Below are 17,544 nucleotides of genomic sequence, written 5' to 3'. Positions count from 1 at the left end.
AAAATATTTTGTGCTTTATTATTATTTTTTTATTATTTTAAATAAATTAACAAAACAAGTTATGCCCTAGCTGCTTTTATTGAACTTGTTCCAGTGCAACAATCCAATAGCAGCAGCTCATAGAAGAGAAAAGTAAAAATGGTCTTGCTTGACCAGCTTTCTAAATGATTGAGTTCCACAAGGACTGTCCTCCAGAAGAGCTTCTTGGTGAGTATTGGCAATTCAGAAATGTTTAAAAGTTCAAACAAACAACACAATAGCAATACTCAACATATATTGCCTCAGCTTTGATACCTCTTGTATAACTTCTAACCTCAAGCTATTTATAAAGACGGAGTAAATCCAGTGGTTAGACTGGCCAATTATCCATTGTTCTGTGATTTGCCTTGTCAAGAGGAAAAAAAAATAAAATAAAGAATCCAAATGTTTTTGAAGATACAAGCTGTTCAGGAAAACATCAGATCCAGCCACCAGTCCTTTGAACATTCCTTCCTCCTTCAAAAAACAGGTTTAAAATTTTAAATAAAGAAAAGATAAATAAAAATAAACATGATCCAAATCTTTGTGTTCATAAATTATCTAATCATGCCAAGCAACTTTTTTTCCACAAGTTGTCAATGTAAAATAATTCTTAAATAGTCCAAAACAAGAAAACTGGCCAAGATGCAAATATGGAAATTTCAATTCAATTGTAAAATTGAAATAAATCACAGTGTTTCTATTAAAACATATTATGTACACCCACAAAGCAGTTTTGGATAATTGTTATATTTCCGCAGAATAAGAAGTCTGTCTAAATATTTCAGTCTGAAAAAATGAAACATTCAAGATTCCTATAATCGGGTACAATATAAAACCTTCAGTCCCAAGGATTAATCAGTAGTCCTCAAATGTGCACAGAAATGTAAACATTCATAAAAGAAATCAATCGTACACCCCATTAAATGGCACAATGGGTTGAAGCTTCATGCTAGTTGATTATTGATTATCACTACAGTCTGAGGGGATGTGCACATATTTCCAAAACCATGAAGGGAGAGCAGAAATCAAATGGCATCTGCCAATAACACAAGCTCAACCTTCAGGAACCAGAAGTGATTGATTTGATATTAATAGGTTGTGTGTAACCACATTGATTAAACTTGATTGGTAACTGGAGTGTACTGTTAACATTACAACTGTGAAAAAATCTGATGAATAAAATAAATACAAATTTAACAACAAACATAACTATTGCGTAAGAAATATCAGTGATATGGAGGGCGGCACTACAGTTACACTGAAGGGTGCAATATATCCCAGACCAAAACCATTCCAGTGTACAAGACCGAAAAATAAAGAAGCCTTCACAAACACAACATTGCAAACCATCTTTCAAGTAATTAAGGAAAACAATAAAAGCACTTTTAAAAAGAGGAATTAAATATGGGCAGGGAAATGTTGGCAGTACTGACCAAAAAAATGTAAAGACATTTTAAAAAATATATCTAATATTAAGTAGTAAACAAAGAAAAACATGAATTTGTATGTGACATGTTTTTACAGTGGATATGACCAGGCCCAGATGGAATCTGATGAATTCTTCATTCTTTGCACTGATTTTGGAAGAAAAATCTACAGAATAGATTTAAGCAAACACAATGTGTTTAATAAAGTGCTAGAGTTATTTGTGTCTGAAAACATTGGCAAAACGATTAAATAAACAAGCATGCATGTCCTATGGAGGATCAGTTTCTTCAGAAAGATTTCTGAGCACACAGATTCCATGTGGGTCTGGGTTATGACCAACCATAACCATCCATCTTCCCTTTAAACAGCCATCAGAACAATATTTTAACTTGTATGTAACACAAGTTTCAGAACTTCACGACTCTTTTCATTCCTTCTGTCGAAATTGTCAAAACAGTAGCTGCATGTAAACTGCATTGAAATTATTTTCAAATAATCATAACTGTACAGCATTTATACAATGAATGCTGATAAAACGAAAAGAAAAATACATATTGAACTGAAACTTACAGACCACTTTACACTGCTTCGATGACACGTGGCTCTTTCTCAAAGTTCAAAAATATTCTTACTTCCTCTCCACTGTGTGTGTGTGTGTGTGTGTGTGTGTGTCTGTGTTTGTGTGTGTGCATTTAGGTGTGTGAATCCAGTACCAGCACCTTGCACTCACGCTTGGCAATTTTGTCAAGTGACAAGATGTTCCTGTCTGGAGGGAGGTACAGCGGCCGTCCAACAGGAGAGCCCACAGGAGGGGTGATGGCCCTGCGCTCCATAACACTGCCTGTCCTGTAACACAAACAAACATAAACATAGACAATGATCTGTGCTGCATAAATGACACAATCATGATTTGACAAAGAAAACATTGAGAAGTGAGATAATTGTAAGAGGATGTATCAGTCTACCATAGGCTAGATCCTATATCCTAGTTCCTGCCTATGAAGACAGTCCTAAATCAGTCAACTGAGATCTTCCATTGCAGTTGGAATTATAGTGTTTTGCACAAATATTACTAACTTGTAAAGACAGCTAAATACATTCATGTATAGACCCATTAATACTGTGTGTGATCAAACGTTTGGGGTCACTTAGATTTACCAAGATGCATTTAATTGATTAGTAATAATGTGAAATATTACTGCTACTTAAAACAAGAGATCTCTTGCATTATTGTTTAAAATGTAATTTATTGCTGTGATGACAAAGCTGAATTTTCACATGATCCTTGTGAAAATAATTATAATAATAAATGTTTCTTATTATTATCAATGTTAAAAACAGTTGTCGTGCTTAATATTTAATAAATATTATTATTATTCTTATTTCTCTTAAAAACAATATTGTTCAACACGACCTTTTGACCTTTTAGTGTTTATTGTCACTGCAAAAATAAAATAATTAAATGTAACTAATTAATTTAAACATTTTTGATTGGCAGTGCATCTTTGTTCACCCACTGTGTAACAAAGATGAAGTAATATCAAACCTTTCAAATGGATTTTTCGAATGAATTCAAATAAATAAATCAAAATTACTTATTAAAAAGGCTGTCAATTTATTGCTATGTTATTTATTGCTATGTTAAACATATTAAATTCATATATAATGTGTACATTGTATGTGTGAGAGAGAACCTGTAAGATTGAACTGTATTTACATCAAGTGAAATAAATAAAGATCATATGTGTGTGTGTGTGTGTGTGTGTGTGTGCGCACGTTCAACGCTATACCTTGTGAGGTGAAACTTGGATGGCTGCTGGTGAGAAAAGGACTGAGAGCGGCCCAGACTGAGACTGGCCTGATGTCGGTCCAGAATATCTCTAACCGCTGGACTGGACGGACTGTTCTTGCGGGACAACGGACGGGCATCAGGGGGAGGGTTGGACACGGACGCTGTGAACTGTAACTTCAGTTTCATGTGCTGACTCAACTAAAGTCAGACAAGACAGAATAGCAGATATTGAGGTGTGCAGATCCAGTAATGTAACTCATTGGTTTTGTTGAAGGAAGTAAAACAGAATACTGAATTGCTCAGGTCACACACATTTGACTCTTTACCTCAAAAAGACCTGCTTGGAGTATCTGGAAAGCTACACTGACGGAAAGGGTACTGCCTTTTCGACAGTAACCCAGGTTACTGAGAGGAGAATGACACACCACTGCATTGACTGCAGGATCCTCTTTCTGTCCACGACCTGAGAAGAAGAGAGGGTCAAAAAACATCGGGACATACAGTAGAAGGCAATATTTTAGTCATGATCAAGCAGTTGACACACACACACACACACACACCAGACACACACACCAGACACATTGAGATGTGCTGTTTTCTCTGCACAATCCTTATCAGTAAAATAGCCTACAAAAACAAACAAGCACAAAATAAGCTGAAAACTACAATAACATTAAACCTTCCATTCCTAAAGACATTTAAAAAATCGAATCAAATATGAATGAGTCTTTAAGGTTTATTGTCCATCTGCTATGCAGTTAATGTGCAGTCTGGATTCTTCTACTCATTTGTGTTTGATGAGCTAGGCCTGACATTAGCTCATCTGGCATTACATTACAAATAGTCACATACACAGCTACAGCCTCAGACTCTGCGTTATCTACAGCTACAAGCATGAACCACAACCTTTATGAGCAAATAAAATTTAGCAACTTTTGCCTTTGCTCTCTACTTTGCTTTTATCAGGCCTGTCTCTGATAGTGGCGACACTTTTTCCATGGTTGCAATATTTTTTATCAACTTTGCAAACAACAATTGACTGTCAGTCACACGTTGCTTAATACCTTCTCACTTTCTCTGCTACATTTCCCCACTTTAGCCTAACACTCTTCTTAGCACTTTTTTTTTAACATGATACACAAAGTTTCTCTCCTCCCTCTTCAAACTAGTGTTGTTAATGTTTACTAAAACAAAAACTATTAAAACATTCCTTCTATATTAATTGAAGTAAAGGTTAAATAAATGCAAAATAAATATTAAAAAATAAACTCAGTGGATTCGAAAATAGATCATAGGTAATAATCCACCTCTTCGGGTGTCTCCTTTTTGTTTTCTAACTTATAAAATAATATCCCATTACACTGTAAAAAACAGCTACAGATGTTTCAGTGCTTGAGTGTACTGTCCATATGAATAAAACCCAATCACAAACAGTTTCAGGCCTTTCAGCAAACCTGTTTGATCTATTAGATCAAAAGAGTAACTGATTTATGATCTGGCATCACACAGCAGATAGAGAACACTTTCTGATATATTATCAGAGAAAATGATTCTCAGGTGTCACAAGTAAATATATCAAAGCAGTCACACTAATCAATTCAATCGCCATGCAGCTATATGTTCTTAAACTGGTTTTTACTATTTTACCCATCCTCACCTTCAGGAGTCCAGACTAGACGGACTGCCAGAAAGTCCTGCAAGTTGTTGAGGAGGGTATATCTCACCCGGAAATGTTCGTGAGCCTTGACCGCACTGGGGCAGCTAGCTGTCATAATGAAGCGCGGCCGGTCCAGTCTCACACTAGGGAGACTATAGTGAGTGTAGATAGAGTTGGTGAAGGGCAATTTAGAAGTGGACCACTGTAAGACTGCAACTAATGGCACCTCTAGTCCCTGCAGCAAAAAGAAACATGACATTTTATTAATACTATTTATTTAATTAATACATTTATATCATCAAGGTTTTAAATAATCGCAAAGAAGATAATTGGCTGTTGGATACATATTTGTAGCCTGTTATCACTCAAAATATCCTGATGGCCCACCTCAGTTGATTCATCTTGTGGCTGGTTATTGAGCTGCAGCTGGAAGAGAAAGTTTTGCTCCTCTAGAGCACTGAGCATGCTGGGAAGGTGACTGGACTCACTGTCCATTCTGTAAAATGATGCCATGGCAACTTCTCCTGACTGATGACTGAAGCACAAAACAATTACACATTAACACAAACTCTCTCAGATGCATCTGGGTGAATCTATGATTGCAGGTACACTTGGTGTCCTTTTTTATTTATTAATATTTTTAGTTATTTTAATAATTTGTTACTCATGGTCATGGATCACATGATTTCACAGGCCATAGCAATACAATATTTGATGTAAAAGGTGTCTTGTATGGCTAAAAATTAGGATTTCTTGTTTTGTGAATTAAGAGTCAATTCTGTTACCAAGGTAGAGTGACAGTGTTGACAGTATGTAACAGAATGGACAGTCATACACAGAGAAACACACACACACAGACACACACACACACACACAAAGTCGTATATTATATTACATACTGTCACCTGTGAGCCATCAAGAATAATTACATTAGCATTCCTCAAGGAAATAGTGCTATTTCAAAGTGTTTTACAAAATGTTTGTTTTTGGGCTTTGGTTCTGTATTTTATATATATATATGCACTGAACAAAATTATAAACGCTTTTGTTTTTGCACCCATTTTTCATGAGTTGAGCTCAAAGATCTAAGACTTTTTCTATGCACACAAAAGGCCTATTTCTCTCAAATATTGTTCACAAATCTGTCTAAATCTGTGTTAGAGAACACTTCTGCTTTGCCAAGATAATCCATCCACCTCAAAGGTGTGGCATATCAGGATGCTGATTAGACAGCATGATTATTGCACAGGTGTGCCTTAGGTTGCCCACAATAAAAGGCCACTCTAAAATGTGCAGTTTTACAGTAATGGGGGGTTCGGAGGGTCCAAAAACCAGTCAGTATCCGGTGTGACCACCATTTGCCTCATGCAGTGCAACACATCTCCTTCACATAGAATAGATCAGGTTGTTGATTGTGGCCTGTGGAATGTTGGTCCACTTCTCTTCAATGGCTGTGCGAAGTTGCTGAATATTGGGAGGAACTGGAACATGCTGTCATATAAGCCGATCCAGAGCATCCCAGATATGGAGCCAGAAGAGTCTCAATAAAGATAAATGCACACACTACATTCACATATGCACACACAGGATTCATAGATGCACACACATGATTCATAAATACACACACAAGATGCACAAATGCGCACAAAATTCACAAATGCACACACAAAATTTAAAAAGCACAGAAGATTCACAAATGCATACAAAATTCAGAAATGCACACAAAAATCAGAAATACACACACAATTCAGAAATGCAAACAACATTTACAAATGCACTCAAGATTCACAAATGCACAGAACAAGATTCAGAAATGTATTTCTGATGCACACACACATATATCTTGATTCACAAACTGCTTGCGGTCTGTGAACTTCACTGCATTTGTGTGTGAATTTTGAGACTCCCCTGACTTGGCTCTACACACAAATGCTTTTTTTTAAACAGGGAATGATCTGCAACCAATCAGATATCTCTCTTGTTTTAGCCAATCACAATAATGCACCCCACGTGGGGGGATTGTTTACTTATAAGCCAATCAGATGAACATGTTCACACAGCAATTGTATTAAATTGTATGAAAATACAGATGTTTAGATTACAATTCAGGTTTTTTTTTTTTATTTTTTTTCAAAATATAAATTTAAAAATGTCTCAATACATATAGCCCAGTGACTGCAGAAAAAAAGTTAACCATGGATTCATAAATTTGCAATAGGCAATTATTTCATTTTATTGAAAGTAAAAAAAAAAAAAATTGTTTAAACCTTTTTGAATATTTAAATATATCTAAATATTCTTTTGGATGCAATATAGAAGTCACTTTAATTATAATATTCAGTCCCTACATGAAGAGAGAGTCAGTGGTCCGCTGCAAGAGGAAAGTGACTCTCTGGCTGCGAAAAGTGGGTCTCCGGCTGTCATTCGCTTAGGAAAGTGAGTTGATCGCTGCGTGTGGAAAGTGAATCGTTCGCTGAGGAAAGTGAGTTGATCGCTGGGTGAGAAAAGTGAGTCGTTCGCTGCGTGACTCGTGAGGAAAGTGAGTCGTTCGCTGGGCAAAGTGGGTCGCTGGCTGCGAAAAGTGAATCGCCGGCTGCGTGAGGTAAGTGAGTCGTTCGCTGCGTGAGAAAAGTGAGTCGTTCGCTGATTGGCTTATAAGTAAACAATCCCCCACGTGGGGTGCATTCTTGTGATTGGCTAAAACAAGAGAGATATCTGATTGGTTGCAGATCATTCCCTGTTTAAAAAAAGGCATTTGTGTGTCGAGCCAAGTCAAGGGAGTCTCAAAATTCACACACAAATGCAGTGAAGTTCACAGACCGCAAGCAGTTTGTAAATCAAGATATATGTGTGTGTGCATCAGAAATACATTTCTGAATCTTGTCCTGTGCATTTGTGAATCTTGTTCTGTGCATTTGTGAATCTTGAGTGCATTTGTAAATGTTGTTTGCATTTCTAAACTGTGTGTGTATTTCTGAATTTTGTGTGCATTTCTGAATTTTGTATGCATTTGTGAATCTTCTGTGCTTTTTAAATTTTGTGTGTGCATTTGTGAATTTTGTGTGCATTTGTGTATCCTGTGTGTGTATTTATGAATTATGTGTGTGCATGTATGAATCCTATGTGTGCATATGTGACTGTAGTGTGTGCATTTATCTTTATTGAGACTCTTCTGGCTCCATACCCAGACATGCTCAATGGGGGACCTGTCCGGTGAGTATGCTGGCCATGCAAGAACTGGGATGTTTTCAGTTTTCAGGAATTGTGTACACCTCCTTCCAACATGTGGACGTGCGTTATCATGCTGCAACATGAGGTGATGGTCGTGGATGAATGGCACAACAATGTGCCTCAGGATCTCATCACTGTATCTCTGTGCATTCAAAATGCCATCAATAAAATACACCTGTGTCCGTTGTGCATAACATACACCTGCCTATACCATAACCCCACCGCCACCATGGGCCACTCGATCCACAACACTGACATCATCAAACCACTCAACCACACAATTTATAATTTTGTTCAGTGTAAATAAATTTGTATATAAAGTTACTTTTTAAATGTTCAACATTATATAAAATGTATAAACTGTCAATAACTAAACCAATCCATCTTGTGTTATCTGCAAAACAATATTTAAACACTGAAGTGGTTCGGGCTGAAAAAATAGCAGCTGTTTATTAATCAAGGACAGGAATTTTATAACAACCCCTAATCAGAACGTTTGGTGTACACGGTTGTACCCAGTGTTTTTTTTCTTACCAAACATTGTCCACCAGCAGTACAGAGCCATCTGGCATCATTGGTAAGTACGAAGAATTGAAGTTGGGAAAGATCTTGATGTCACGTACACACACTTCCTCTTGAGAACTTGCATTTAACACTGAAACAGTCAGATGTTCAACCATACATACACAGGCGTCTATCACATAAAGATACAGGAAACCACAAAAATAAAAGAGACGTAGTGCATACACCACAGCACTACAGAACTACTGCCTATTTCTAGCACAAATTCTGTATAATATAGCAGTGGAGACAAAAATTGAGACTTTTCTCACCAGATAGATACAGGGTTACTTTTATAATGAGGTATGAATGTCTTTCTTAACTCCCTTACATCAGGACCACTAAGGACCTATTATATCATAAGACATACATATCAAATTACATTGAATATTATTATCAGCTCCATATTTTTCTGGAAACCATGATAAAACCAGCCCCCCCCTCACCACCTCATTATAAATGTCTGTACTGTCATTTTGATTTTAAATAATCCTTGCTTAAAAAAGTATTATTTCTAAAAAAAAAAAAAAACTTAATGACCCCAACCTTTTCAGCGGTATTGTATATTTATCATGTGTGCTTATAAAATGTGCAAAGAGGTAGAAATAGCACTGACGTTACCTTTGAGGACAGTCAAGTGTCTCCCTGAGACTGTCATCTGTTGACACTTTACAGTCGGAGGGGGCAGGACACTAAGTGTGGTGCTGACTGTTGGCAAGCGAGAGAAAACAACACCAATTTAAAGCAATTTCCTAAACAGCACATGTATCAAAAAACGTTTAACAGTAAAGTTAATATATGTTAGCTACAGTTCTGAAATACCTGACATTTCAATAATGTAGGTGACTAGTGCTGGGCAATACGGCCCAAATAACTGTCATGGTAAGATTTTTCATATTAGTCGATATCAATAATTATCAGAATAAATTTCAAATCTTTATTCCTTTCAAGTTTAAAGGCAGATTTTTGCTCCTAAGTGAAAGCTGTAGAAATCAGACAGTTAATTGTGGTTTTAAATGACTCTTTTTGTCAGAACATGACAAACAGTAAATGGTTTTGAATTCTTTAAACATTTTTTTAGCAATTCATCCTTAACAAAATAAATATCAATATAGAAAAATTTATTTCTTAATATCTGCATGTGATATTGTTTTAAATCATGAAACAGGTTTGTGTTGCCTGACTTTGATGAAGTGTTATCTTCAGCACAGTTGATAATGTTAAATTTTTCGTCTCTTACAAATGCACATTTGACAGTAGCTTGAGTATAGATGACAGTAGTAGCTTGAGTTTGGATGCAGATGTTAATTTATGTTCATTATCAATTATGTTGATGTCAACTTTTATTAACAGCAACATCTGTAAAAACTGTAACCACCTCATTTTTAAATGGTGAAATTTAATTATCCGAACTGAGATTTATTAAATTTAACCATTCGTCTTCCAGAGTAGCATACATGTAGATCATGATAACCACACTTAAAACAACACATACAGCACCTCAATACCACAGTAAACATTTAACTATGTAATTATGGTTTCTAGGTATTTATATGAAAAATACATTTAGTATAAATGCAAAAATGCTATAGCATAACCACAAAAAATATTGTAATTAACTATATTCCATTACTTCTTTAATACATAATCCATTAATAATATAATACAATTCCGTATGAATATCCCTCATTTATGCCACAATACATAGTGTTACTAAAGTAAATCCATGGTAAATGATGGCGATTTGTAGATTTAAAGCCTTCTGACTGTCTCGTTGCTCCGGTTTCTCGGCACTGTGTAATCTGGCTCTAAGCTACTTTAAATCACAGATTCATTTGTGTCCCTCTCTGAAGTCCAGCGCATCTCATCGGATCTCACAGTGCTGTTGAGTGTCATGTGACCGAGACTCATCAGCGAGTGAATGCATCTGCTCTAGTCTAGTGAGCTCATGTGCCGTTTGAGTCGAGCAGATAAATGTTCCTTGTGGCAGGCTTCAAATGAGTAGCGCTGATACCTTCGCTTTAGGCAAAAACATTATAAATAAAAATGTCGAACTCTTTATATAGCTTTTTTTTATCGAGGCAAAATTATATCGCAAATCGCAATAATTACCGTTTTCGTTTTATCACCCAGCCCTATATGTGGCACAGAGAGAAAAAAAACTAACATTGACACTCGGCAGATAAAGAAACAGAGAGGAGAGATAATGAAAGGAAAGCAATGGCGATTAAAGACGAGCGTAAAAGGAAGATCCCTGAGGTCCCACATCAATAATGAGATCATGCAAAATTTGGATGAAGGATCCAAGAGCTCACCCTGTGCTTTGAAGGTGTTTAGATCCTGGCGAAATGTTTGGCAGGGGCTCTTTTGTTGGAGGATGCTGAGGTAGCCATGCTCCTGGATCTCAGCTTTCTCCTCTTCTTGCTTCCACACAGTTACAATTATCTGGTAACACACAAGCACATAAATCAGAGGTGCAGTCAGCAACACATGCAACATGACATATCATGAGCATATGTGTTTGAATTTATCTACATTTCTTGCACACACAAACTCACACTGCTTTGCATTAGAACCTTGCACAAGCATGCAAAACTAATCAGCAATACAACCATGTGTAAAGAAATGCATTAGTTCCTGTTCCATTTATAACAATACCACAATACCAGTATCTGAAAATACACAGCCATATGCATAAATGCAAGAACCGAACACACACACAAACCCACACACATATTAGTCATACCTTCACTTTGAGAGTGTTGACAGGGAGCTTATCCAGTGACACAGTCAGGGGGAAGATGACCTCATCGCTTAAAACAACTGGCTCATCCACAGGAGACTAAAGAAACAAAGTAAAATACTTCAAGGTGACACATGGGACAAGGGAAGACGCTATTTTTTCTGTATGTGTAGAGCAGGGTTTCCCAAACAGGGGTTCCCAAACCCCTGGGGGTCCTTGAAGGAAACTTCAAGTGGATTGTAATTTGTGAGTTTTCAAAGCACTTTGCACTGTGTTCATGTGAGCAGCTTGTGATCCAGTGTATTCAGCATCTAAAAGTTTCTCGTTTCACAGTAAGTGCAGCAAACTCCATCTCTGCATGAGCTGATAGTTCACAGTTTTTCTCAGCACTGTAAGTGCAATTATCACAACTGTGTCCTGGAACATCACAACTCTGTAAAACCATTTAATTCATGCTTCAAAACCTAGTTATTGTGTGAGCGACATGGCCAATGCCACAAAAACACAATGCAATTGACTTAAATCAATAAAAAATTCAAATCTGATATGATACCTTTTTAAAAAACAATTATTATTAAATATTTTTCAGTTTATTTGTAATTTGTAATATATTTCTGTCTTCATTTGTGTAATTAGAGTTAATACATCATCATCATCATCTACCCCTTTCACAAGTAAAAAAAAAAAAGGGTTTAGTATATTTTAAAGTTCCGATACAAAAAACAAAACAAAACACTTAGTAAAAAATAAATTCCTGTTGCTTTACAGCAGAATTCGTCTCATATTTTAAGTAGTTTGCATTATTGACTCTGTTATTTGCCGTTTAATACTGTGAAGCAGTTTCTAGACAATCTATATATTGTATAAAGTGCTATATAAACAAAGGTGACTTGATTTGATCTGTTTAGTTGCATGTCATGTGACCATCAATCGACATCAGAGAATATGTGACGTGTCTTTATTGAAAAATTAACTTCAAATGACAGGGGGTACTTCAAGTAAATAAATTACGTCTAAGGAGTCCAGCCTGGTGTAGGGTTTCTGCTTGTTCTTGTAACTCAGAGACAATAACAAAGTCATACAACCTTGAGTATTATAGCTCTGTAATGACTGACTCCTAAAACTGGATTGGTGCATTTTAAAAGATTTGCACTTCTGGGTGTGTGACTGGCAAAGAAAGCAGTGCAAACAGTAGACTAAGCTCTCATTTTACAAGGTGGGTTCTACCTCTGTTTGAAAAATGCATTGCCTTGCTTTGCTTCTTATGAGAATTTCCAATAGGAAAAAACACAGAAGCACTGCACTTTGGTGGACTGTCAAACTTTTGTTAGATGTGAACATTCTGTGCTAAATTCTTGATTTTAACAGACTTGACTTAAACATTACAATGAACATACAGTCATGCCCACAAATATTGGCACCCTTGGCAAATATGATCAAAAAAGGCTGTGAAAATTCATCTGCATTGTTAATCCTTTTGATTTTTTATTTAAAAAATTCACAAGAATGTATCCTTTCATTGGATAATAAGAATTTAAAACGGAAGGGAAATATCATTATGAAATTAATGTTTTTCTCAAATACTCGTTGGACACAATTATTGGCACCCCTAGAAATTCTTATGAGTAAAATATCTCTGAAGTATATTCCTATTCATATTCACAATTTTGAGCACTCCAGCATGATTATAAACATGAAATTATCCAGCCATTGCTTCCTGTTTCACAGAAATATAAAGTGGAGGGAAAACAAAGCCCAAATGCCCTTAATCATCCATCACAATCAGAAAAACCAAAGAATATATTTCTGATGTGCAGCAAAAGATGATTGAGCTTCACAAATTGGTGAAGTGGCTTTAAGAAAAGGGCTAGAGCAGTGACAATTCCCATTTCCACCATCAGGACAATAATTAAGAATTTCCAATCAACAGAAAATGTTAGAAAACTACCTGGAAAAGTTCGTGTGTCTATATCATCCTAATGCACGGTGAGGAGGTCAGTTTGAGTGGCTAAAGACTCTCCAAGGATCACAGCTGGAGAATTGCAGAAAACAGTTGAGTTTCTGGTTCAGAAAACCTTTAAAATAATTGTCAAACAGAACCTACATCAACACATGTTGTTTGGGAGGGTTTCAAGAAAAATTCTCCTAGCTCATCCAAAAACAAACTAAAGCATATTCAGTTATCAGACACGACTGAACTTCAAATGGGACGGGCTTCTATGATCAAATTAAACTAAAAATGAGCTTTTTAGCAGTAAACACTCAAGATGGGTTTGGTGAAAACAGGGATATAAAGTACCCCATGTATACAATGGAATATACAGCTGTATTTTTGATGTTGTGGGCCTATATTTCTACTGGAGGTCCTGGACATCTTGTTTAGACACATGGCATCATGGATTCTATTAAATACCAACAGATAAAAAATCAGTAAGTGACTGACTCTGTTAGAAATCTTATAAAGGGCCATGTTTGGATCATTCAACCGTACAATAATCCAAACACAAACCTCAAAAACAACACCGAAATGGGTCACTGAGCTCAAAACCAAGCTTCTGCTATAGCCAGTCCTCTGACCTGAACCCTACAGAAAATAAGAGGAGTGAAGTGAAGAGGAGAAGCTGGGAATCTGAAGGGTCTGGAGTGATTCTGGATGAAGGAATGGTCTCTGATCTCTTGTGAGGTGTTCTCTAACCTCATCAGGCATTATAGGAGACAGTTTTGAGCTGTTAAACTGGCAAATGGAGGTTTAAAAAATAATTCAATAAAAGGGTGTCCTTAATTGTGGCCAATGTGTATTAGAGAAAAACATTTCATAATGATATTTCCCCCCATTTTAAATTCTTATTATCCAATGTAAGGATATATTTTTGTGAATTTTTCAAATAAAACATCAAAAGGATTAACAATGCAGATTAATTTTCACAGCCTTATTTGATCATATTTGCCAAGTGTGCCAATATTTGTGGGCATGACTGTATTTCATTCTCCAGATGCTATTTACAATCTGCATATGTTATTTATCTCTTAAATTTCTTCTGTATGCTGGGCTGGGGTATACAGAGGCTAGGGGGAGCAAACAGGTCCAACTTCTGAGAAGAAACACTGAAAAGGAGTCCCTAAAAATACTCTGGTCAAATGACTTAGGATATAACCTCTCTTGGTATCAAAATTGTTTTAATCTAAAAAGAGCAGAATGCTATGAGAAGTCCTCAAGGTAAATGTTTCTTTTTTTTCTTTACACATAACTTTCATTGTCAACGTAAATGATAAAATTACAAAAGCATAAATAAAAAGCTGAATCCATATTTTCCACTTCAGAAGAAAAGTTCAACAATCTGATGATTACTGAAGGCTTTAAATTTGTCCAAAATGTCACTGTTTTTAAAGAATTAAAGTCAAGCCTATGTTTGTGGAATGAGTGTTGCACTTTCCTTCTAAAGTCTGAAATTATATACAGAAATTAATTTAATCTTCATGCCCTTTTAAAATTTACTCAGCCCTTATTTGTTTCAGAAGTAGTGTTGAGTTTTTACTTTAGCTTATCTGTGTGGATTCATGAAGCTTGCTGACTAACATTGGATTGTGTCACACTGAAGCTGGCTGTTTATCTTCGGTCTTGTTCTAGTTTTGTGTGTCCTTCTCCATCTAATACTACATATATCAATATTTGATGTTCACATATGGCAACACCTCATAGATAAATGCCTCTTGTGAAATCAAATAGCTTTTTCCTAGAAGATGTTTGGAGTCTTCATCTTGTGTGACTATCATATTATTCGATGATATTTCTCAAAATTGCTGTCCACTTCTTTTGGTATAAAATGTTTTTAAGTTAAAACATAACTGAGTGCACCTGCAAGGGTTCAAGTAAGGAACTGTTATAGAAATATACTGCATGAGAGCATTCTGGCCAGAAAACTAAAATGAGGAAGTACTTTGCGGTAATATGACTATCCTCTATTATAAATAAAACAAGACTGTGTTCTGTAGGGTTGCCAGCCATAAGAAAAGGCAAACACATCTCTCTCTCAAACAGTACAACAGGAAATGTCAACACTTCCGTGTTTTATGTAGATCGTCAGATATATTTGTATGCTTAGCAGTGAAAGTTAACTGTACAGTAAACAGCTATTCTGCAATAGACTTGAGTGTTTGTTTAAGCACCTGTACAGGAGCCTTGCGGAATTCCCTCACGCCGTTGCCGGGGTTGTTGTGAATGAGGAGCGGCTTGCATTCCCTGAAGCCCCGGTACCTCGGGCCCCCTCTAACGTTACCTGCGCAGCCCACCTCCGCAGCATCATCATCGTCCGTGTCCTCCACACACTCGTCCCCGCTGCTGTGGTAGTCGTGATACAGAGGCTGTGTTCGCTGTCGGTTGTCACCAGGGCTAACGCTGGCCACGGCGCAGAGAGAACCGGCCAGCTCCCTCCAAGAGCGACTGCTGTGATGCTCCGAGCTGCTGCCATCCGCTGCCGCAGTGCAGGTCGACCCGGACACCGACGCGACGCTCTGAGAGCGCAAAACCAGCAGAAAGCGCACGGTTTCCCCGAGATAAAGGTGACTGCGACGCGGGAGCGTGCGGTATTTGGCCGGGTCCGACAGGTCTGAGATGGGGACGGCCGGAAAATACATAAAGTACTCGCATTGCGATTCCATCATTAACACCATGACCATCACAGCGCGCGCTGCAATCAGACAGCGAAGGTATCCGGTTAGCCTGAGCAGCCTGCAAATAACACTCCCATTCAATAAATAATCTTTAAATTAAACGAGCCCGTTTAACCTTTCACCTCGCATAATATCACGGTTTCCCATACTGAACAAAAATAACATTCATCCTATTTTGTCCCATTTCTGTTGGCTACCAGTAACGCATCGCACGCATTCAAGTGCGCTGTATGACAGGCACGCTTATCGATGCAGAGCGGCATAACAGCTAGGCAAGAATAGTCGCTTGTCGATAAAGGTAAACAATGGTATAGATGTGAGAACCGCCACAGTTTTGTTTAATTCTGCGATTCATTATTATAACTGTTATATTTCACTACTTTGTCTGTGATGATGTTCGACTGAAATGTATTATATTATTATTTCCAACAAAATAACGTTTTAATAATTAATAATGATATATTTGACAATTTATGCATGGGAAATTAGCTGCTTTGTATCTAATGTCTACATTTAAATGTAAAAAAAAAAAAAAAAAAAACCACTAACATACCAACATACAACCCTTCATAAAATTCACTATTTATAGTTATACATGTTGCCCCTTGCCATGTTTCTTTACATTTCAGTAAATGCTTCAGAATGAATGTATTTTAGCTTATTTCATTAAAGGCAACTCATATAAAAAAATAAAAAAATAAAATAAAAAAAATAAATTGGGGGAGTTTCCATGGCTCAAATTTGGGATTTTGTTATTATTTTTTTCTGTACAGAGACGAACATATGCTGAAATATTAAATTTCACAGGTGTAGATTTACTGATTAATCCTTTATTTTGAAGGGGTGGTTGATTTTAGCAATCTTTGTTTCATTTTATGCAAATGGTGACAGTTAAAAAATGGCAAAAAGCTATTTTTTTGCCTCAGGTTTGTATGTCTGTAACTCAAGAAGTATTAAACATTACTTAATATCCTTAAAAAAACTTTGGTATCTTCATTTAAAGGCCCCGGTCCATTCCCAGAGATGTGGAGATCTTAATGTGGCTCCATGAGTAAACTGGTAAATATGGGATTTAAATCCTGCCATGATTCAAAACTGAAAATACAGTTCTGAAAGGCTGAAACTAAGTGTTCGAAAACTCAAAATCTTACAAAAAAAAGTTTTGCAAGTTCGAAAAATAAGATTTGCAAGCTTGCAAAATGTAAAGAAAATAAAAATATGTCTGCAAAAATTGTTTTTTTACGATGTTGCACAAATAATTTTTCAGAGTTTCAAATTTGTCAGTGTTCTCCCACTGTATTAGATTGTTTTCCAGGTTTGAAACCTTGTAAATGGTGATCTGAAAACTGGTGTGCGAATGTGTGAAAAAAAGTTTTGAAACTCTGAAAACAGAGCTTTGCAGGCTTGCAAAGTGGTAAAATTTTTTACATCTCTTCAAAC

The 17,544-nt window shown here is 36.5% G+C and overlaps 1 protein-coding gene across 1 annotated transcript; it reads right to left on the bottom strand.

Annotated features, from left to right (window-relative positions):
- Nucleotides 1-1,873: 1,873 nt before the first annotated feature.
- On the bottom strand, nucleotides 1,874-16,394 carry LOC128017067 (trafficking protein particle complex subunit 14-like). Its single transcript, XM_052602208.1, has 10 exons — nucleotides 15,601-16,394; nucleotides 11,437-11,532; nucleotides 11,006-11,135; nucleotides 9,312-9,398; nucleotides 8,664-8,784; nucleotides 5,286-5,433; nucleotides 4,899-5,133; nucleotides 3,568-3,704; nucleotides 3,240-3,439; nucleotides 1,874-2,295 (listed from the first exon to the last, which is right to left on the bottom strand). Exons 1-10 carry the CDS (start codon nucleotides 16,108-16,110, stop codon nucleotides 2,142-2,144), a joined length of 1,818 nt encoding a protein of 605 aa, XP_052458168.1. The 5' UTR covers nucleotides 16,111-16,394; the 3' UTR covers nucleotides 1,874-2,141.
- Between the last annotated feature and the right edge of the window lie 1,150 nt (nucleotides 16,395-17,544).

Source organism: Carassius gibelio, chromosome A7 (genome assembly GCF_023724105.1).
Source record: "Carassius gibelio isolate Cgi1373 ecotype wild population from Czech Republic chromosome A7, carGib1.2-hapl.c, whole genome shotgun sequence".
NCBI lineage: Eukaryota > Metazoa > Chordata > Actinopteri > Cypriniformes > Cyprinidae > Carassius > Carassius gibelio.
Note: the sequence above shows the minus strand (reverse complement) of the source record. Positions and strands in the feature narration are given on the sequence as shown.

Coding starts and splice junctions, on each gene's coding strand:
- LOC128017067 (XM_052602208.1), bottom strand. CDS start 16,110: ATGGTCATGGTGTTAATGATGGAATCGCAATGCGAGTACTTTATGTAT. Junction 11,533..15,600: donor TCCGCAAGGCTCCTGTACAG/GTGCTTAAACAA, acceptor TTGTTTCTTTAG/TCTCCTGTGGATGAGCCAGT. Junction 3,705..4,898: donor TCTAGTCTGGACTCCTGAAG/GTGAGGATGGGT, acceptor TCTTCTTCTCAG/GTCGTGGACAGAAAGAGGAT.